At 40.7% G+C, this 22765-nt stretch overlaps 1 protein-coding gene across 2 annotated transcripts in view; it reads left to right on the top strand.

Moving 5' to 3' along the window:
• ADGRL4 (adhesion G protein-coupled receptor L4) overlaps window positions 1-21214 on the top strand; it is a 95947-nt gene extending 74733 nt beyond the window's left edge. Inside the window, exons 14-17 of one of the 2 annotated variants that reach the window (XM_045028484.1) lie at window positions 17109-17200; window positions 18775-18943; window positions 19541-19599; window positions 21143-21214. In XM_045028484.1, coding sequence (XP_044884419.1) covers window positions 17109-17200; window positions 18775-18943; window positions 19541-19599; window positions 21143-21152 — 330 coding nt within the window. In that variant the 3' untranslated portion in view covers window positions 21153-21214. Of the gene's footprint in view, window positions 1-17108; window positions 17201-18774; window positions 18944-19540 lie in introns of both variants that reach the window. The other variant, XM_045028485.1, reaches the window with a different exon arrangement.
• Window positions 21215-22765: the final 1551 nt, after the last annotated feature.

Here is a 22765-nt window from a genome sequence, read left to right as displayed (position 1 = left end):
ACCAGCGGACCCTCCGCAGTCATGCCCGCGGGAGGTCCGCTGCTCCCGCGGCTCGGGGGCGCCTCCCGGGCATGACTGCTTGGGGCGGCCAAATTTGTAGAGCCGCCCCTGCTCATATCTCCAGGGGAGGGTATCAGTTTTTCCTTTAATCATTAATTTCTTGTCAGCGCTATGCCTTAGATTAATTCACTGTTAGTATCCAGAACTCCAGTCTATAAAACTATGGGATCTAAATATAGAAATCGTCACAGTATATACATACGAGTTTCAATTCTCAGGTCCAACTGAGCTGTGCTTGGTGCAGGGCCTAAGAGAAAAGGTGCAGAGATAGCTTGACCCCACTTTTGTGGCTCCCCAGTTTTGGACCCCACTCAGCCCTTGGCGTAAGTTAGAGTAGCATCAGAACTGCTCTCATTTAAGTCTAGTCACCTGTGTCCCCAAAAGCAGACCAATCATCCAGGAGTAGGTAGACTATGTGATATACAATGCAAACCTGATTGCCATGCCCCCTATACCAAGAAGATCATGGGGCACAGATTGGAATGGGTTAGATCAGGGGTGGGCAAACTTTTTGGCCTGAGGGCCACATCGGGGTTCTGCAACTGTACGGACGGCTGGGTAGGGAAGGCTGGGCCTCCCCAAATAGCCTGGCCCCCGCCCCCATCCATCCCCTCCCACTTCCAGCCCCTCTCAGGACCATCAACCCATCCAACCCCCCTTCTCCTTGTCCCCTGACCACTCCCTCCCAGGACCCCCGCCCCCTATCCAACCCCCCTGCTCCCTGTCCCCTGACTGTCCCAACCCCTATCCACACCCCTGCCCCCTGACATGCCCCCCGGGACTCCCACCCCCATCCAACCGTCCTCTGCTCCTCGTCCCCTGACCACCCCTTCCCGGGACCCCCCTCCCCTAACTGCCCCCGGGATCCCACCCCCTTATCCAACCCCTCTGCTTCCTGTCCCCTGACTGCCCTCCCAACCTCATCCACATCCCCGGCCCTTTTCAGGCCCCCCGGGACTCTCACTCCCAACCCTCCCTGTTCCCCATCCCCAGACCACCACCCCAGAACCTCTGCCCCATCCAACTGCCCCCTCCTCCCTGACTGCCCCTCAAGACCCCCCGCTCCCTTACCCAACCTCCCTGCTCCCTGACCCCTTACCAGCAGCAGGAGCTCGCAGCCGCGACACCGGCCAGAGCCAGCTGCGCTTCCCCACGCTGCCCAGCGTGGCTGCGGGGGAGGGGGAACAGCAGGGGAGGGGCCAGGGACTATGCTCCCCAGCCGAGAGCTCAGGGGCTGGGCAGGATGAGCCCATGGGCCGGATGTGGCCCGCGGGCCGTAGTTTGCCCACATCTGGGTTAGACCCACTATGTCAGTTCTACACCCCCAATAATTTCCCCTGTCCAGGGAGAGACCACTCTGACTAGTTTCCAAGCCCTTTCCATCCGTGACGCAGCACAACATGGCTGTAGCAGGTCAGGATATCAGATCAAAAATTGTTTTGTTGTGGTTGCCTGTGCAATGAAAGTGCTTTCTGACACTGTTTATTTTAACAATATTCTTACACATTGATGATTATCTGTTAATAACCATGTGTGCACACACTACTAAATCCATGAGGGAATGTACTCCATTCACAGTGGACTCTTTTCCTGCTGTGTGACTTTTTGATAGTTTTGATTGGGTAGTAACGGAAATTAAGAAGTGAAATACACAGGAATGTTTTCAAAGTACTTCAGGGGATTAGCTAATTTGCCTGCTCTACTTGGAAAACCTCAACCCACATAACTCTCCAAGGAGAAAATAGAAAATATCTTATGAAATGCTTGATTTAGGAGATGAAGTCAGTACTAAGTTCTGTGGAATGGATACTGATGGCATTATTTCCATTCTTGTTGTTCCTCCTTCCCAAATAGTGTGCTAGGTGCAGGGAATGTAACAAATATATGTTCTTTCCAAGGCAATGAGGACTTGGAATTACCTTTTTAATTAGTAAACCCTGTTTCTTTCCATAAGGCTTTCCAAGGTTGCTGTTCCAGAGAAAGATTAATTAATTTAAAATCAACAGAGAAATCTCTCTGAGAAAAAACACAAAACAGTTAAGTACCTTGAAAAGGAAAGGCTACTTTTTGTTCTGACATAAAGAGATAGAGCAACAGAATCTTCAGATATAGAACTATATATACCGGCAGCTTTCAAACTTGCCTTTAATCCTGAGCCTAACTAACTGATGGCAGGGAGTTCACAGGCTTTTCCAAGCAAGCCTAAAGGGATTTGTACACCAGAGTTCAAATCTCTAATGAACAGCTCACCACAGCTCTAATTCTTACTCAGAAACATTACATTCTTAGTCAACAGGAAAACCCATGTACTGTAAATGGTGCTTTCTGCTTTTATGAATGGAGCCCTAGGAGATTTGTGGTTTGGGATTATAATGTAATATGCTTTTGAGACAACATGTAAATGATTAAGAACAGAACTGGTTCTGTGCTGATGGATTATCTACCTCTGGGTGCATTGTTTCAAACAGATCTTTGGTCTTTAAATCTACTGTAATAATAGCTAAACGCAAGAAGCTCAGGTCTTTATCATCAAGAGTACAAGCTATGTTCCTCTCTGTTTGCTTAAATAGTAACACTATTGCCTAAGGTATTTGCTTATTAATATTAAGGTTCCATTAGAATTCTGAAGTATAACCAGTGGCATTATTGATCCTATCTAAGGATTAATTATTATTATTTATTATTTATTAGATTGATGACTGTACATGAAAAGGAGTGGGTCAGAAGTTTGCTAGATTGGGTTATGGAAGAAAGGGCATTTTAAACCTGGGAAAAGCAAGCTGAAGGTTGAAGATAATTTTCACAACTTCACATCTTCTTATTTCTTCTTCCTAATACTCATAATCTTTTAGAACCACAACCATTTTAACTAAAACTGTGCCACAGATTAGATCAAAGCATACAAGCTTGAAGAAATTATTTTGTAAGAACAATTTAAACTTTTTAATATAAAAATGAATTTACTACAGACTTTAAAGGGAGAAAATATATACACACACCCACAACTGTATGCTTGAATGAGGAAAATACAAAAGTAAGCTCCAGTGATAAAAGGTATAAAAATGAGAGAAAATTTTCTAGTTTTTTTAATGCACTCTTATAGCTTTAATCTCTATGCAATAGAAATAATGTAAAATGAAAACATGCTTTGCACACAGTTTAGTGCAGATGCATTTTTGATTAATACATAATGTTAGCAAAGGATGAAGTCTACCTCTTATGGAGATCTCATGCAGAGCCTCCCACACATTTGAAGCTGCCCATTAAGTACTGTGTAAGAGGGAGAAAGCCCCTGACACAGCCCCCCATGACTTCAGTGGGGAAGGATGAAGCCCTCTACTCCCACACACTGCAGAGAAGAGTTCTGCATTAGCTCCCCAGTAAGCTGCTGAGGAGGGGTCTCCAGGGACGGGCCAGGAATGGAGCCACAAGAGCTGTGCTTATGCAGATCCAGCATCTGGAAGCCACTGAGTAGATGATACAAAGGAGAATCCAATTGCTTTTGGATGAGCAGCCATCAGAGGCCCCCTTTCAATATCCTACTCACCCATCCCTGATATCTTTCCCTCACAAAGCCTGTTTAGTGGTGCAGCAAAGGTTGAATTTCAGCCATAATGAATTAATTCAATCAAAATGTCCCCTAGTAACAGTACTTGCACCCCGACAAGACATGCAGAGATACACAGGTCGGATTTGACTCGACTCTCCGGTTACACCTATGTAATTCCATTGATATGAACCTGGCATACCAGAGCAGAGAACTGGGTTCTGAAAGTATTATAAGCAATAGTATTAACATATTAGGTATGCAATTCAATTTAACAATCATATCTATCAGTGCAGTCATTACCTCTGTGATCACAAAATACATACATGATCCATAACAATGGGGCCTTGAGACTAGAAAATATCCAAAACTGGACACTATAAAATGATCTCTCTAACTTTTTATCCAGATATTGCAGTGCTGTGTTGTAAGGAGGACATTATTACTGTGTTCTTCCATTTTTACTCCTCTAATGTGTTTTCAGGGACACTGAAGGGACTTGGTTCAGATTCAGGCTCTAATTTCTTGAAACAATTGGTAATTGTGGTGGTTGCAACTACAGAAATGGCTTATAAGATGAGCCCTGCAATTTCTAGATTGTTCTTGTAAACTGGGCCTGGAAAGTACAGACTGAAATTACTTCCTGGGAAAGGTATCTCATAAATGCAGAGTTCCTTTTCAGGTGCTCCTATACAGGAATAGAATGCCAACTGTAAGAACATAAGAACGGTCCAATTGGGTCATACCAATCAGGGGCGGCTCTAGACATTTTGCCGCCCCAAGCACGGAGGGTCCACTGGTCCCGCGGCTTCTTCCGCCGAAGCCACGGGACCAGCGGACCCTCCGCAGGCAAGCCGCCGAAGGCACTCTGCCTGCTGCCCTAGCGGCGACCGGCAGAGCGTCCCCCACGGCTTGCCGCCCCAAGCATGCGCTTGGAGCGCTGGTGCCTGGAGCCACCCCTGATACCAATGGTCCATTTATCCCAGTATCCTGTCTTCTGACAGTTGCTGGTGCCAGATGCTTCAGAGGGAATTAACAGAACAAGGCTATTATCTAATGATCCATGTCTTATTGTGCAGTCCCAGACTGGTAGTCAGAGGCTTAGGAACACCCAGAGCGTGGGGTTGCATCCCTGACCATCTTGGCTAATAGCCATTGATGGTCCTGCCTTCTATGGAACTTATCTAATTCTTTTTTGAACCTAGTTATGCTTTTGCCCTTCCCTTCATCTCCTGGCAACTAGTTCCACTGGTAGACTGTGTGTTGTGTGAAGAGGTGCTTCCTTACGTTTGTTTTAAACTTGCTGACTATTAATTTCATTGGATGGCTCCTGGATCTTGTGTTTATGTGATGGTGTAAATATAACACTTTCTTATTCACTTTCTTCACACCATTCATAATTTTATAGACCTCTATCCTGTCCTCCCCCTTAATGATCTCTTCTCTAAACTGAACAGTCCCAGTCTTTTTAATCTCTCATTGTATGGAAGGTGTTCCATACTCCTAATATTTTTGTTGCCCTTCTCTGTACCTTTTTTCCAATTCTTATATATATATATATATAGAGAGAGAGAGAGAGAGAGAGATGGGTCCACCAGAAACTGCATGCAGTATTCAAGGTGTGGGCGTACAATAGGTTTGTATAGAGGCATTATAATATTTTCTGTCTTATCTATTCCTTTCCTAATAGTTCATGACCTTCTGTTTGCTTTTTTGACTGCTGCTGCACATTGAGCAGATGTTTTCAGAGAACTATCCACAATGATGCCACCATATCTTTTTTGAGTGATAACAGCTAATTTAGACTCCATTCTTTTGTTTGTATACTTGGAACTATGTTTCCCAATGTGCATTATTTTGCACTTATCAATATTGAATTTCATCTGCCATTTTATCACCCAGTCTAGTTAGAGCCCTTTGTAACTCTTTGCAGTCAGCTTTGGACTATCTTGAGTGTTTTTGTGTCATCTGCAGATTTTCACACCATTTGCCCCCTTTTCCCAAATCATTTATAAATACGTTGAACAAGATAGGTCCCAATACAGATCCTTGGGGGCACCCTCCCCATCCCTGTTTACCTCTTTCCATTGTGAAAATTGACCATTTATTCCTACACTTTGTTTCCTATCTTTTAACCAGTTACTAATCCATGAGAGGACCTTCCCTCTTATCCCATGACTGATTACTTTGCTTAAAAGCTTTTGATTAGGGACCATGTCAAAGGGTGTCTGATAGCGCAAGTACACTGTATCTACGTGATCACTCTTGTCCACGTATTTGTTGACCTCCCTCAAAGATTTCTAATGGATTGGTGAGGCATGATTTCCCTTTACAAAAGCTGTGGTGACTCTTTCCCAACTTATCGGGTTTGTTTATGTGTCTTATAATTCTGTTCTTTACTATAGCTTCAACCAGTTTGTCTGGTACTGAAGTTAGGTTTACCAATCTGTAACTGCCAGGATCACTTCTGGAGTCTTTTTTTCAAAAATCAGCATTACATTAGCTATCTGCCACTTACCTGGTACAGAGGCTGAAAAGCAATAGGTTACACACCATAGTGTGTGTGAATCATACATTGTACAATAGAAATATTCTAATGATTGCAGTGATTGATTAACCATAGGATTTTGAACGTCACGTGTATAAATGAATGGGTAAATGAATAAAATATACAGATTGCAGTTGCACAATTCAGAAGAGTGACATGTGAATGATGAAAGCAGGCTACCAGTAGATTAATGCTTTTCATTAAGGGACTGCCTGCATATTCATTAGAGCTGGTCAATTACTTTAAAAAATATGCATCAGATAATTTATTTGATGAATTTTGCCATTATTTGTCAAATTGTTTATTCAACAAAAATGGGCAAATGAACTGAATGGTGCATTCATCAAATAGTATTCGACAGTTCTCGTACTAGTTCTGTGCATGTGCAGCTAATTCAGGATTAGTAATATTGCTGTAATCAATGCAAAAGAGGTTCTAGACAAAACTATTACTAACAGCTTTCCCACACTTAATGCTTTAATCTGGATTGTTCTGATTGATCACGTCTTTCTTGTTGAAAATAGGCTCAGCAGAAACAATATTTCTCAGCCCTCAGATATCAGGCAGATTTACCACTCTGCCACTCCAGTTTTACAGTGTAACTTCTCTGAAATCAGTGGAGTTCCACTGGTTTAGAAAGCAACAACAACAACTGGACTCATGGAATGGTGAATCAGGCCTATTGTCTCTTCAGATTTTGATATGGATGCTTATATTATTATTTCTGTTCTAACTGTGAAGTTCAAGGCCGGTATTCTTGATAGCCTACACTACGTTATTTAAAAGGTTCCTTGACCTCCAGCATCTGCCAAAACAAACCTTACCACCAGCTCACACTTTTCAGCTAGTGTTTATGCTCCTTAGAGTTTTAGCTTTCCTGGAGGTTAATACATTGTGGTAGATACCTATTTACATTTCTTACACAAATGTGTATTGTTTGGTCTCCAGTGTTTAGAGTGCATCTTCCATAAGCCATTTTAACCACTTGTTTTATATCGACTCTTGTTATTAAGCCTGCCTTTTAGTGGAAATTAATTTCCTTCAAGAACTTTCTATGGGTTTATTATTCTTCACAAAAGTAAGTGTTAATAGTCATCTTTTCACCTTTCACTCCATTTCTTTGGATGAAGTGGAAAAAATTGTAACACAATGGTAGTTGATTTAAAGATCAAGGCTTCAATCATGATTGAAATACAGTAGTTCAGACTGCAGTGTTATTCAGCAATCCATAGACCCTGCTGTGCTAAATAATCACAAAACCTGAGGACACCTACCTTGTGCCATGGACACCAACCAGATGCAGCCTCCAGACTATAGTTCCCTAATCTTACCAGTGTAGGAGGGGTAACTGTTTTCTCATGGAGGCACTGGTACATGTGCATGAGAAGAAGACCCAACTTTGCACGCATGTCTTCCCCCAAATCATCCTTAATACAGCTGTTCCCAAGCACCTGCAAATAATTTGGAGAAAGAGGCCTCAACACCAATTTCCACCAGAAGGGAATGCCCTCCTATTAAGTTGTTACATTGAGAACAAACATCAAACTCTGATAGCTGGATGCTCCAGGGGAAGGGGAAGATGGTGCCACAGATTAAAAAAAAAACGTTTACCAACCCCAAATATGGTGACCAGCTTCACCCTGGATGGAGCATGTGAGAGACAATCAATCCAAATGAGCTCTGCCATAGAAGCAATTGCCACACAAAGCCCAATCTTCAACTTCGCTTATCAGAGTTAAAAAGTTCTTTCTCAGCTCTTTCTAGCATGGGTGCAGAGTACTTTCAGGTTGTTAGCAGTGGTATAAGAAAGGCCCTAACTCCCACTGGCAGCCCCTTTTTAGTTTCTGCCAGCATGTGGCGGGCCCACTGCCACCTTCTCCAGGCCTATACTCACTCATGGTAGCTGGAGGAACATTCTACTCACCAAAGTAAAATTTCCTCCATCATAGGAAAACAACCAAGGACAGAAAGAAGGAGAGGAATACAGGCCAGGTGCAAGCTACCCTTGCAGACTACATGACCCCATCCCACTAGGGTTGCCAGGTGTCTGTTTTTCTACTGGAATGCCCGTTTGAAAAGGGACTCTGGTGGCTCCAATCAGCACCACCAACTGGGCCGTTAAAAGTCTGATTGGTGGTGCTGCAGGTCTAAGACAGGCTAGTCCCTACCTGTCCTGGCACTGCACTGCACCCTGGAAACGTCCAGCAGGTCCAGCTCCTAAGACCGCATGTCCAGCTCCACGAGGTGCCACACACGGCCACCGCCCCAAACACTGACTCCGCACTCCCATTGGCTGGGAACCCTAGCCAATGGGAGCTGGAGGGGTGGTGCCTGTGGGTGAGAGCGGTGTGCGGAGCCTCCTCCCCCACCTCCGCCCACCCTAAGAGTTGGACCTGCTGGCCACTTGCGGGGTGCAGCGCAGTGCCAGGACAGGCAGGGAGCCTGCCTTAGCCCCACTGCGCCACTGACCGGGAGCTACCTGAGGTAAGACTGTGCCCTATCCCTCAGCCCCCCCAAACCTGGAGACCCCTCCTGCACCCCAAAACCCTCATCCCTGGCCCCAGCCCAGAGACCAGATCCCTTCCTGCACCCCAACCCACTGCCTCAACCCGCAGCCCCCTCCCACATTCCAAATCCCTTGGCCCCACCCCCCAGCCTGGAGCCTCCATCCTTCACCCCAAACCCCACACCCCCAGTTAGAGCCCTCACCCCCTTCCACACCCCAATGCCCTGCCCCAGCCCAGTGAAAGTGGGTGGAGGACAACAAGCCACCAAGGGAGGGGGAATGTAGAGAGTGGGGGCGGGGCCTCAGGGAAGAGGCGGGGACTCTGGGAAGGGGCAGGGCTAGGTTGTTCAGTTTTGTGCAGCTAGAAAGTTGGCAACCCTACATCCCACAGCCAGCCCAATCTCCCTCCCACGTTTTCACTCACCCTGTTTCTTTTCTAGCTATGGAAACCATATCCACATGTATGTTCTACCTTCATGCTGCTTTTCACCGAAGCCACTGACATTTGGATGACTTCTCTTCTTACTTTTCTATCCCTTAAAATGCTATTGGAGCTACTTTACTTTGTCTCTCTTTAAAGTGCTCATTAAAAGGAATGCCTGGGTTTGCTTTAGACAATCTATGGAGAAGAGTGATGTCCTCTATACTTTTCCTAATGATAAGCTATGATTATCTCTATGACACCACCATCAATGGGTGAATACTATGTAAAAATATTCATGAGCATAAGTTTTTATTCAAATGGGAATTTGCTTCCACTCTACTACTTCGATTCATCTTTCACAAACATTTACAGGAGGGAATTTTTATTCACAAAAATGATTGCAGAAAAAATGTTAGAAATACTCCCATGACCATAGATTCGTAGGAGTATTCTCCTTGACAGTGTCACATGGGCATCTGCTGAAAGCTCTTTGGATCTAAGTCATCCAACCTGGGATCAGAAACAACACCATGTGATTTAAGTGACCAGTCACACAGCTGAAATAGTGGATATTCAGGGCACAGGTCACAACAAATAGTTTGTGAGCAATCCATACGTCAAAATGTGTTTGATAAATAATACACCAAATAATGAACAAATCCGGTTTTAAAAAAAGCCAGTTTCCCTGTGCATCACAGCAGCCTTCTGTGCACCTGTGGGACGGAGGGGACTGTCTGCTATATATTCACACACACACCCTGTATTTGTAGGCTCCCAATGGACTCATGTATCCCCAGGTGTCATGCTGCTGATGACTCTGCCCCACACCTCCCAGCTGCCTGCACACCCCCAAATGCCCACCATGCCTGGGGTCCTGGAGCAGGGCCGGACCCTGTGTAGCCAGCTCTACACCAGTTAAGGATGCCCTTGTGCAAGGGAAATCTTCAGGCACTGCTTTAAGGCAGCTTTAAATCCTCTTTCCACCTCTTTGAAGATGTGTGGGGACTTAAGAGGAGCCTAAGACTTGGCCCAAAGGGTACAGATTCTTTGCAGAAAAAGGGGCAGATTCAATCTAGTAAATAATTTATTCATATAGACCTATCAGAGCTATTAGTTTCTCTCGTATACTGACCAGTATAGGCCACAGTCCTACAACAGAATAAAAACAGGCCACCTTTATGCCCAAATGGATTCCCATGGATGTCAGTGGATCTCTGCATTGACACAGAAGTCTGCCCTTGGCTGCAGGATCGACAATAAAGAAAGCTATTTCAGAATTAACTAGTAAATCAGGGCTAGAGCCGCAAAGAAATTTAGGAGCCTAATGCCTCATTAGGCACCTATATCCAAAATTTAGTTCCTCAAAACTCCACACAGCTGCCATCAAACCCTTTAGGCACCTAAATTCCCAATCTGTCTAAATTTCTGTCAGTGGTGTGTGCAAAGCTACCTAAATCCTGGTGCACCCCACACAGCTCAGAATCTAAGCCCCAGTGGGATTCTCAGACTGGGTGTATGTCTGCCTATGTCACCTGTGAGACCACACCCCATAGGTGCTTTCAGAGCCTGCTGGAATGGACCTTACTCAAAGCAGAAGGGGAGAAGGTGGTGGTAGTCCAGTGGTCAGAGCACCTGCATGGGAGACCCAGGTTCAAAACTCTGTGCTGCCTGACTCGAAGCAGCAACTTCAGCACCGCCACCATGTCAATATCCTCATTTCCCTTGTGGAAGGACTGACCTGGCATTGGCACTTAACTCCAGGAGGAGGTTCATAGCTGTGAATCTTATGTGGAAAGACGTGCCTCACTCCCTTTGAAGGACAGGTGTTAGGCCACACTCCCCTCCTCAGCATTTCCTATTAGCTAATTTAGGTGGTTCCCTGCTCAGCTTACTGGCTTTTGTGGATCCCATTCTTAGGTGTCTGTCTAACTCTTCCTACAGATCATATAGGGAGCCTGGATGCCTAACTCAGCGCTCCGGATTCCACTAGACAGCAGGGCCCCTAAGCATTAGGCAGGGCAATACTGAAAGTCCTTTTTGTGGATCTAGCCCCCTGCAATCCATTGACAAACTGCATTGAATCTAGAGTGCTTCAGAGAACAGAAGCTAGGCACTCCCCCGAGAAATGCAGAAAACCACTTATTTATTTATTGAGGCCTCCCTAAAAGGGTTCTCAGAAATGTTGACAACTACTCGCTTATCAAATTGCTAAATCCACAGCTTGAGGTGTTTAAAAAAGATTATGAAATATTCATAGCTACACAACTTTATGAGAAGATGTCATAATTATTGAGACAGGGTCTGAAATGAACTCAACCAGTACATATTCACACTTTTAAATAAGCGAAGTTACTTAAACAATTAGAGTCACAAAATCTAGCATGAACCACTGCAGACCTTTCCTTTATTCTAAACAAATTCTTAATTTTTTCCCTACATTTTCCACTGCTGCGTAAGGTTACTATTGTCTAAGTAAAGCATGTAAGAAGTTGTATTCATTTGGGAGATGATAATGAGAGAAATCAGACAGGAAACAAAACCCAGACTGTTTGACTGCCAGCTTGTGTGCAATTTTATGCAATTAATATGGCATACATTTTCAATTTGAAGCTTGAACTGTTATATTGTTAGCAGCTTAACTCTGTTCTACCCTTTCAGAAATAATGTCCCACTAACTGTTGTCGTTTTACCCATCCATTAGTCAGGTAGCCAGTCAGAAATCTCTCTCTCTCTCTCTTCATGGCAGAATTCAGACCATCACAGACTCGTTAATTCCACCACTGATAATAAGGGTCATTGAAGGAAATGATACAGATACAACTGTGCTGAACATCAGACATTGTTTGAAGGAGCCAAATTCAATCTGATGTATGTAAAAAATTCAAGTATATGCCTAAGAGAGCAGCAGGAGAAATTTTCTCATTCTTTTTTGTGAGATCTGACATCAGCATATAGATGGTTTCATCAATTATTGAGACCGAGACTGAGAAAGGAAAAAAGAATGATTTGGGGGCTTCATTTTTGAAGTTTGAATGTGGAGAGCTCAGACTGAATCAGAACTAGTACGTCTGAATCTTTAGAATTAGCTGCTTCTTTATTGTACTAGCTCTGCTTTGTAATGATGGAGAGCCTTAGAGTCTGGAACTAAAAGGACTTTAATATCTTGTGAAAACTGTGTCTTCAGTGTTCTTAGACCAGAATAGCATTTATGAAAGTACATGTTCCTTTCTCTTTAGTAAATACATTTGTCCTTGAAATAGCTTCAAAACACTTAGCTTCAGATTAAACTATTACTACTCTGTTTGTTTATAAAGGGTTACGGTTAGCTAGTCCTGGGCAATTTCATTTTAACAGTTATTCTGATGCTCTTGCTTATAACAAAGCATCTGGCAAAAACCTACTGTATATATTTGTGCATTACAAAAAAATAAGTAGTCTCTTGGTTGCAAAATCTGAAAGCTGTAACACAAACTGATGGAGAAAAATGATGGCAAATCTCCTTGCTCAGTAAGCTCTCAGTTCTGTCACCCTTACTCACATTGAGTAGTACCCTTTCTCCTTAAGTAGTCAGAGTGATTTAGTAAGGGCTACTTATGGAGTAAGCTGCTACTCAACATAAGTATGGATAGCAGAATCAGGCAGTTATTTTGCATGCTTTAGTACATTTTATACATTGTAACATTCAGCACTCAACAAAAATAATTAGCATTTGATGCTAAATACAGAAGTGTTTCATATAATGCGAAGCAGAAACATAATATTTACTCCAGGATATAACATTGTTATTCTGCTACTATAAAATACTCCATTTTTAACATTTTAACAGGGGAATTAAAGATCATTTTTAAACTTAGTAGTTGCTAAGCAATATGCTGTTAGCAGGACTCCAACAGCTTGGAGCATTTAGCATTTTAAAACCTATGTTATCTTTATATGATTACACAATTTGCAAAATACAGTTAGAGATCAACAAGGAAGTTTGTAATTTGCTTAGACAATAACATAGTGCTATTATTCAGTACTTTTCTGAGTCCTTGCACTGGCATGTTTGCTGTACCCAGACTCAGGAGCACCACACACCACAGTTGTTGGACTGTCTCCCTATATCACCAGTTCCCAGAAAACTTCAGAGTCCAACTTCATGTTGTCAATGGAAGAGTAGGAGAGCAGAGACAGGGAAGCAATAACACCCAGGCTTCTGAGGGAGCCATCCTAACTCAGGGCTGAGGTAGACAAGCAATAGAGTGGAACCACTTCAAATAAATTTCTCCATGTTCATGGAATAACTGTGGCTGGAGGGGCATACCTTTGCTGATTCCATTGGCAAACAAACCCCATCTCATGACAAGCTGATTAGTTGAGACCTCTGTGGGTTTCTTGGAATTTGCATATTTTTTAATCCTATGAGTTTTTCTCCAGGAGGGCATCATCCAGACCATGACATACATGTATGAGGGCCGTATTTAAACAGTAGAGTGAGTTATGCATCTGATAGGGCTCAGAGTAGTGTCTTTCTTACCTGTAAATCTTTTGATACTCCACTATTCCTCCAGAAAACACTTAGGTAAAATTCTGGCACCACTAAAGTCAATGGGAGTTTCGCCATGGACTTCACTAGGGGCAGGATTTTATCTCAGATTTCTGAATCCTCCTGTCCTGCATATGGAGGATCCTACAAAGAAAAGTGTGTTTGTACAAATCAAAATGTAGCACTTCTATTACTGTATGACAACAAAATGCATTCAAAGCCAGCTGTCTAATGCCTGGAAGGTGCCAATAAAAGATTAAATAACTTATGCTCCTTGAGTTTCCTTAGCTGTGTACCCAATAAGGAGCTGTCAGATATCTTTCAGATCCATCATGGATCCTAACATAAAAGCCAGCATTCCAGGATGTCATTTGGATTTCTGACTCTTGCTGGGGTAATCTGGGATTACATTGGTTCATATCCATAGTTGTCTCTCTCTATAACATACATTATAGCTAATTTTCCTTTTTCAATGGCTTTTCATTTACACGTGCCTTCACTTTTTTTTGTTGTTCACATACAAAGCTGTAGAATCACAATATACCAATGTACATAAATGCTACTAGAAGGTAAGATAGGTCTGGCTAAATATCATTTTGTAAATGCATTTAGAAACAGATGATGTGGTAGGTGCAGTTCCTCTATGTTCTTTGGTCAACCACTTATGTCATTGAACTTCATAAGACACTACTGAAAAGTCAGAGTAATTTCAAAAACTGTACTTGCAAAGCACCCAGTCCTCCAAGTTGCTGAGCCCTTCAGTTCCCATTAAAATCATTGGGAGTAGGGGCTGCTCAGCACCTTGCAGGCTTGGGCTCTACATCAGAAGCTTTTAATTTGTGTGCCTGATGTTAAGGGAGGAAAGTGGAATAATAAGAATTCAGTTTGCCACTTGCCCAGCAGCACCTGGTTTTTATGAGTGTACATTGCAGTTTCCCCTGTTCTTTGTGGGAGAATGCAGTTTCCAGACCTGATATATCTCTAGGGGACATTACAGTTCCCCTTTCCCCCATTAGATCATATGGTGTTAGAACAGCAGACCAAAACCAAATACATACTTCACAGAACCCCCGTCAGGACACGTAACGATTTCTCAAGCCGTTCAGCCTTTGTTATATTGAAAACAAACTTTATAACAAGACATACTGTAAATTCTTTCCTTACTTGGGAAAAGTGTGGCTCCTTGGGGGCAATTGCAAATATTTTGTTATCACCTACTCTTGTGTCATCTAACAGGCAAAGCTGCACTCCAAGAAGTTTCTTGCTAGGGTTTGAAAAATTTGCATACAAGTCACTGTTTTGAGCATTCTCACTTTATTATACACACTGCAAATGTATTTGGCTCATTATTTTTTATGTACAGAGTGCTTGGAAATGTTAGAACCTGGGCTAAAAACCTATTTAGGATTTTAATAACTCTTTCAAAATACCCTGTATTTCAGAAGTAGAGCTCACTGTCATTACCATGTAACACAACCTCCTGTGAGGCTACTTGAGACAATAACTGTGTTCTGACAGGAGACTCCAGTGAAGCCAACGTTAGCCTCACCCATTCCCTTGATACATACAGATTATTCCTGTTAGAATTAATTGAAGAATCAAATTATTAGAATTAATGGTTATTACATTAGTGCAGAGGGCCAAATCCCAGTACCTTGCTCAATAGACAGAGTAAATGGTCTGTGTAGGGGAATCCCATTTGGATCCAGGGAAATGGAATCATCCCTCACCAGTACACCCCTTTCCCAGTTACTCCCTGTGGGCTGCCCCATTCCTCACCCTTCAGGACATTTTTGTCCATGGGCAAGGAATAATAGGATTTGGCCCATAGGCCCTGCCACAAAGCCCACTGAAGTCAACAGAGAAGGCTCTGCTTTGGCACTGGTGAGTTTTGGAACAGGCCCATAGAATGGAAACTAGGCCACATGTTTTGTATCATGACTCAAAGGTTTCCAATCTTATGCCACTTCATAGAGAAATTATAGTGAGTATTCTCTCTGTGTACAGTATTTGGATCACATTTTATCTTACTTTCTAGACAGTATTTTAACAAATACATTAGATTGGCTATGCAAACTACAGTGTATATACCAAGTTACTTGATTTATTATTCACCAGCAAATATATGATAAAAAGTAACTCTACATATAATTATCACAACTACTGACTTACCGGTACTTATAATTAACTTTGAAAAATTGCTGGTTTAGGAGATATTATAGATTACAATTTTAAATGTAAGTAGCTTCAGAAAATCTCTCATGATCTATGCAAGTGCAAGGTATTCAATGAAGAATTAATTCCCTAAACTACTAATCAGCTCTCTCTCCTGTCTTATCAAATTGTAAATACATTACCGGTATTACTGTATTAAAGCGAGCTAATTAAAGCAGAGCCTGCATTTAACAACATACCTAATATCCCCCCAACATAATCAACAATGTTCTGAGACCATACACAGCAAATGTTAGAAAATTAAACCGATACTTTAATAGTGATGCTGCACTTTTTTTTATTTTTATTTTTTTAAGGAAGAGAAGGGAAAAAATAATACACAATCATTCTGGAGAAACAAGTGAGAGAGGTATTAATTCTATTCACTCTACAGCTGTAATCCCACAAGCAACTACAAATAGAATCTGGAAGACATCCAGCTGAAACTTGCTTAATTTATTAACATTTTTAATAGATGTGGATGTTAAATGCTGCAAACCAAAATAAGAAATTTTAAAAAAGGAAGACCGCAAACCCATACATCTTGTAAGAGGAATGTACTAGAAACTTAAACATGAAAGCTCAGTGAAGCCTAGCCAAGCAAGCAAATTGAGCATCATTTGCAAAACCTCTTTTTTGGTTCTTTTTTGTTTCAACCACAAATAAGGCACCGTAATCATAAAACAAGTCAAAAAAATTACTAAAAAATTATTCCGCAGTCAAACAAACATAAATATAACACATAATACCCAGCAAGAAACCCTTCAACCAAAGTTATTTTTTAAATTCTTTGTGTAAACCTCTAAGTTTTTTACTCCGCATTTACACACCCTAAAGACCTCAGATTATATGATGCCATTAATATTATTTGGCAACAAAAAGTAAGTTTTATCAATATAGAGTATAATGATAAATCTATAGGATTTTATTTTATATATATATATATATATATATATATATATATACACACCCACACAGGAAAAATATTTGAGCAGGAAATCTAAGAGATTTCCCAATGAAATCAATAAAAACATTTGCAGGGTGCTGTCAGTGATACTGTTTAGGTGCAATAGAGTTACAGACCTGTTTGATCATTGTTTATTACCGGGCTCATAATTTTGTTTTTAATATAAGTGGATCAGAGAGAGGGGGTTTTGCCCCCAACAACAGAGTCTTTAGATTCCATGTACACAGAAATCTTTATCTGACTTGTTTTATTTAAACACACAACTGATATTGCACATTAGTCTGAACTAAAAACAAAAGCATTTTTTCCCTCAGGTCAATTTGCTGGCTTTTGGGGTGATTATTTACAAAGTATTTCGACACACTGCAATGTTAAAGCCAGAAGTTAGCTGTTATGAAAATATAAGGTAAGTTTCCCTTTTAACACAAATTCTACAGTCCATAACTCTAAATACAATCAGAGGTTAAAGTGATCATTCCAAAAATAATGGATTTGCCTACTCAAAGATTTTTTTAATGGTTTGTAGAAAGAAAACTAATTCTCTGTTATCACATTAAATTCATTTTGGGCTAGATTCTGCCATCTTTTGCTCACATTGAGCAATGCCTTATTCCTCAAATAGTCCCACTGACATGAATGGGGCAGCCTGCAGAGTAAATAAACTCTACACAAGGTGAGTATGAGAATCTAGCCCTTTATAAAGAAGAGGTTAAAGACTGGTGGTAAGGGTTAAACGACTAATTTTCCATTCCTTTTGAAGCACCAGATCCTGCAGCCCCTACTCAGGCAAAAACTGATTTCAGGAATTGTGCCTGAATCAGAACTGAAAGATTTCTCCCTGAGTAGAGACATATAATAAATATATGAAGAAACCAAGTTCTCAGTGAGTCACTTTATCTGTGAAGAAATTGTACAATGAGGCTCAGTGTTTCTTTCTTTTCTTTTTCCTTCCCCGGGATTTTTACTTTGCATGCTGCTATGATTTTTCCATCAACTCGCTCTCTTTAAAACTGATTTATAGGGACCTTGAAAACCGTTTGTGCAGGAAAAGCTGAAGTGTACTACAGGGAACATTGAAAACAACTTACTGTTTGTGTTGCTTAGAAACACTCCTGCAGTTTCAATGCATTGCCCAAGATTTATAGTTAGGATTTAGAAATTGTTTGATTGATTACTTTCTCTTATCCCTCATCCTTCATAGCTTCATGTAGTGAGTTGGTTTTAATGAAGTTGAAAATTATTCATTTTCAGAGGAACAATGCTAAAAATGTCTTCTGCTCTAAGGAAGTCCTGCAATGACTGGGCTAAGAATGAATATGAAAGTAATGAGTGGTTTCATTTCCAAGACAACATACTGTAATTTGCTAGAGCGAAGGAGCTATACAATATGTTAGCAAAAATAAATCACAGCCAATCAATGTATAGAATATTAAGGCAGCAATATTCTGACCTGGAACTATGTGAAGCTATTTGTGTTGTAAAAGCAAAATCTTTTTATTTTTATTTTTTTTAAAAGAGAGTGCATTGTTTTACTGCCGGCCCCATTTTCTGATGAGGGCGTCATAAGATCCCTTTGATGCCATGCATATGTGCTGACCTAAGAGCATACTGTACATTTTTCCTGGTTTGGGGGGGGGGAGAATACTTCATAACAGACATATGTTTTACCTTGGGGAATTACACTCACAGTAGATTTAAAATCAAATCATACAGCACTGCAGTACACCAGAGGAAACTTATATGAAGATTAAGAAAGCCAGTGTTTTAAATCCATCCAGTTTTACTCTTTTCCTATTCTACAATGACTGTGAGCATATTCTTGCAATAGTGCCGCAGCACAACCTAAAGGACACACCATGTAACTGCAAAAAGCTAAATGCTCTCAGACCCTTTGTGAAGCATTAATTTTTCAAAGGAGAGATTAGAGGAAGAAAATGACGTAAGTCACCACATTGATTGCAATGTTTTTCTTTTCCCTAGGTCTTGTGCTCGGGGTGCTCTTGCTCTCCTGTTCCTTCTTGGGGCTACCTGGATCTTTGGGGTGCTCCATGTGGTCCAGGGATCAGTGGCCACTGCGTATCTTTTTACAATTTTCAATGCGTTTCAGGGGATGTTCATCTTCCTATTTCTTTGTGTTTTATCTAGAAAAGTAAGTACCATCTTTCCGGTGGGAAATGTTTCATGTGAATATTCATATATAGCTACATAATCAAGAACCTAGTCCTGAAAATATTTACGCACATGAGTATCTTTTTATGCATCTGAATTAGCTCTTTGAGGTCAATGAGGGGCATTCACATATATGAAGTTACTCATGTATAGAAGTGTTTACAGGATCGTGCCCTCTGGCATAAGTGGTGTAATCCTGACCCCACTGAAGACCATGGGTCTTTTGCCATTGAGGGGCCAGAATTTCATCCCAAATTCTTATCTTCTCAGATATTTCTCCCGGGTTTAGAGTTTTTAAAACAATGCACTTCAATGTCAAAAATGATTACAGTGCAACTACTCTATGAAATAATGTAAAAGGTTGAATAAATCTGGCCTTCATTCTTTTCAATTAGGATCTGACCTGGGGCTTACTGTTCACCTTCCAGTTCTGAGATTATGTAATCTTTGGTGTCCTTTCCTAGTGCCAAAACCAGTACCTCAATACTGAACACCTTTAAAACCAAGTAAAATGGAACACTGGCTTTATTAGTCTATTAATAAATTGGTCATGTTTAATCCCATCTTTTCATTTCAGATCCAGGAAGAATATTATAGGTTGTTCAAAAATGTTCCTTGCTGTTTCAGCTGCTTAAGGTAAATGGAAGAAAAATATGTATGAGCAGTACAATGGAAGAAGGGAGGAAACCAGGCATTATTATTGTTATTTCAGAAAATGTAGCACTGTGAAAATATGAAATGACCTAGTGAACAGATATCTCTCTTAACTCAATAGCTATCTCTCCAGTATAGGCATTGTACTTAAATGTGCACTCATGCACAGTGTTTATACTACACTGTGTACAATCGGTATACATACACAAGAGAAGCTGAATTATTGTAAAACAAATATTATAAACAAGAAGAGAAAAGGAGTAGAATTGCTAAAGATGCTAGAGACTTTTCATAGTTTAGGGTTTATTTCTAATATTAGAAATATCTGCAGTTCATGAGAGAGAAAGAGGGAGAGAAAAAACCAACCGGCACAGCAGATTTTATTAATCACTTTGCTAGTGGAAACATTCCTGTTGCCTTTTTTGTGGTAATGAGATTCTTCACATAAAGTTGTATATTACCATCTACAGGGAACGGGTTCCATTAAAGTGTTCATAGATACAGGTCTGCTTCAGCCCAAGCTTTTGTTCAATTTAAAGTAGATTTTTAAAATGTTTTGTGGTTTCATATAATTCTCTTCTCCCTCCCAAATATATATTAATCTTTTTTTTAACTTGTAAGGAATTCCTCTGAGGTCTGGTCTAATAAAATAACGTGGACTAGACATTTTGTAAGTCCAATTTCTTTTGTGAATATCTTCACAAGAATTTGGTGCTGATTTTATTTAACCGTTGAAAGATTGATATCTACTATGTCCAGGATTGTGACTTGAGAAGGTTTAGGAAAAGAAATGTTTTCATGAGTTTGTCATCTGGTACACATTTTGAGGATCCTGACCTTATTTGTCAAATTAAAATGCAGGAGCATAAGTTACATGGGCAAATCAATGCAAGTGTAAATGCAAGGGTATGTGCCTTAGTTTCAGTGTAAAATATATTGTAAATATAGCAGATTCCTTTGCTTCCTTTATGACATGCAATAGTCTTCCATCCAGGCCCCAGATACTGCAAGCACTTACACATGTTTTTAACTTTAAGCATGTGATGATTCTGTTGATGTCAATGGGCCTACTCATGTACATTTTGCACGATTGGAGCCTAAACATGTTGTTTCAGCATTTCCAATGTTGTCCTCTTATAAGGTCTGCTGTCACGTCATCCTTTTAAGTGCCTGGTCCTGTGAGGTGCAAAGACCCCTCAATTCTCACTGCCTTCTCAGGAAGTGCCCCGCACCTTAAAGAATCAGGCCCAGTACCATTACTGGTAGAGGGCTGTGTAAATATGTATCTGTTTATAAAATTCTACTACTATCTTTTTTTCTGTTGAAATAAAGAACACTTCTCAATAATTTTATTTATAACCAAGAAGGCTTTTTAGCAATGGTCAAATTTGCTTGTTTTTTGTCTATTTTCCTTACATACAAGTCCTTACTTACAGTACATTTCTCATTAAACATATTGTATGTTTCTGTCAAAATCTTCTTTGGAAAATTCAAGTGGCAATTTTCTTTTCATTTTTTTTTTCAGAGAGAAGTAATTACTGTCGGTCACCTGTATGTAAAATATGTTAATAAACTGAACTGTTGTGTTTGATTCTTTCAACATGTTTCCTTTAGTTCGTTTAAAGAAATAAAGAAACAAGTTTTATAGCTAACATATTACTTGGCCTGAATGTTTTGCTGCATCTGTTTTGCTAGCTGTATATTCTCCTTAAGCTGTGGGGATATACAGATGCATATCACTTACATATGTGTTTTCACAGGAATACCTATTAACGCATCATCTGTTATCTCATATAGAAATGTGTAACCTGTGCTAAGGTTGTCTGGGCAAAGAAACACCTCTACTAACTCCATAATGACTTCAGTATGCTCAGGGAGATTGAAAAAGTACCTTTGAACGAAAATATCCCACAAAGTGTTTACATTACAATGGACTTTATAATTAAAGAACATATTTTAGAGCAAAACTCTGCTGTCCAATCCACGAGTCGCATCTTTACTCTGATAATTTACTTTCCTCACAGATCCATGCTTGAAAGAGAAGATCTATCATGTGGCTCTTAGAGTTCTTAAATCTTAGGACCTTAATATGTTTGTCCTCACTAAATGTTGAGGATAAATATAATTGTACAGGGCACATCAATCACCTCATCAACACATGCCCCATCCCACACAGGTTTCTCATTTCCAATACTATTTCCAGAATAAGCCTTTCCCTCACCTTTAGGCATCTACCACTGTGAACATTTGAAATTGGCCCTCAGCCACACATTGAGGCAGCCAGTTTATCACTTCCTGACCAACTTTGGTGGCCAGTCTGTTCTTCAGCTGCTCTGTGGTCTATACCAGTCTCTGTGGCAAGTACATACTGTTGCTTCTTGGGCTGAGAGTGCGAGAAGGGATTCAGCAACAGGTGGAAGATGGCTGTCATTGAATGAGCCAACAGGATAGGGAAGAGAGGAGATGGTTCCTGGCTTGGTGGAACTGTGAGCAGACAGGAGTCCTGAACCTGATTCAGTTCCCAGGGGATACTGGCATCGCACTTTCTAGTTGCTCCCCAAATCTCTTGGAAATTAGCTATTACCCAGGTTAAGCTACCTGAGTACTGACCATTTTCCTATGATTTAATTTGTTTAATTATGTTTAGATTCATGTGTTTCACTTGAGTAGTTTCGGCGTGCAGTGGAATTAGTGTTGAGTATTCAGGTAACCAATGAGTTTGCCACTGACAAACTGACTTGATTTTTATTGAGCTCTTTGGAAGACTTTTCCATACTTCATAAAGATCTTGTATTTCTCATGGAGGTCCCAATCCTGCAGCCTTAAGGACATGCATAAGTCTTTGTAGAATTGGACCCTTAGCAAATGAAGAATACTGTATACTACAATAGGTATAAAACCACACAGTCAAACTATATTGCTTTATTCTTTGATGTGTACTAAATGGCAAAATAAAATCATGATAAAAAACCGCATTTTTAATCAATAATGAAATAATAATGAAACTAGCAAAGGTCCTGTAATATGACAGGGTGTAATCAATAAATCGTGTACCACATAAATATTCTGTATGTCAAATCATATTTCAGAGTCTGTGTGTTTTGTTGATGTACCTTTCTGGCTCTTCAGATGCAATTTAAGAAATGTT

The sequence above is a fragment of the Mauremys mutica genome, chromosome 8, assembly GCF_020497125.1.
Source record: "Mauremys mutica isolate MM-2020 ecotype Southern chromosome 8, ASM2049712v1, whole genome shotgun sequence".
NCBI lineage: Eukaryota > Metazoa > Chordata > Testudines > Geoemydidae > Mauremys > Mauremys mutica.
This window is presented reverse-complemented; position numbering and strand designations above follow the sequence as displayed.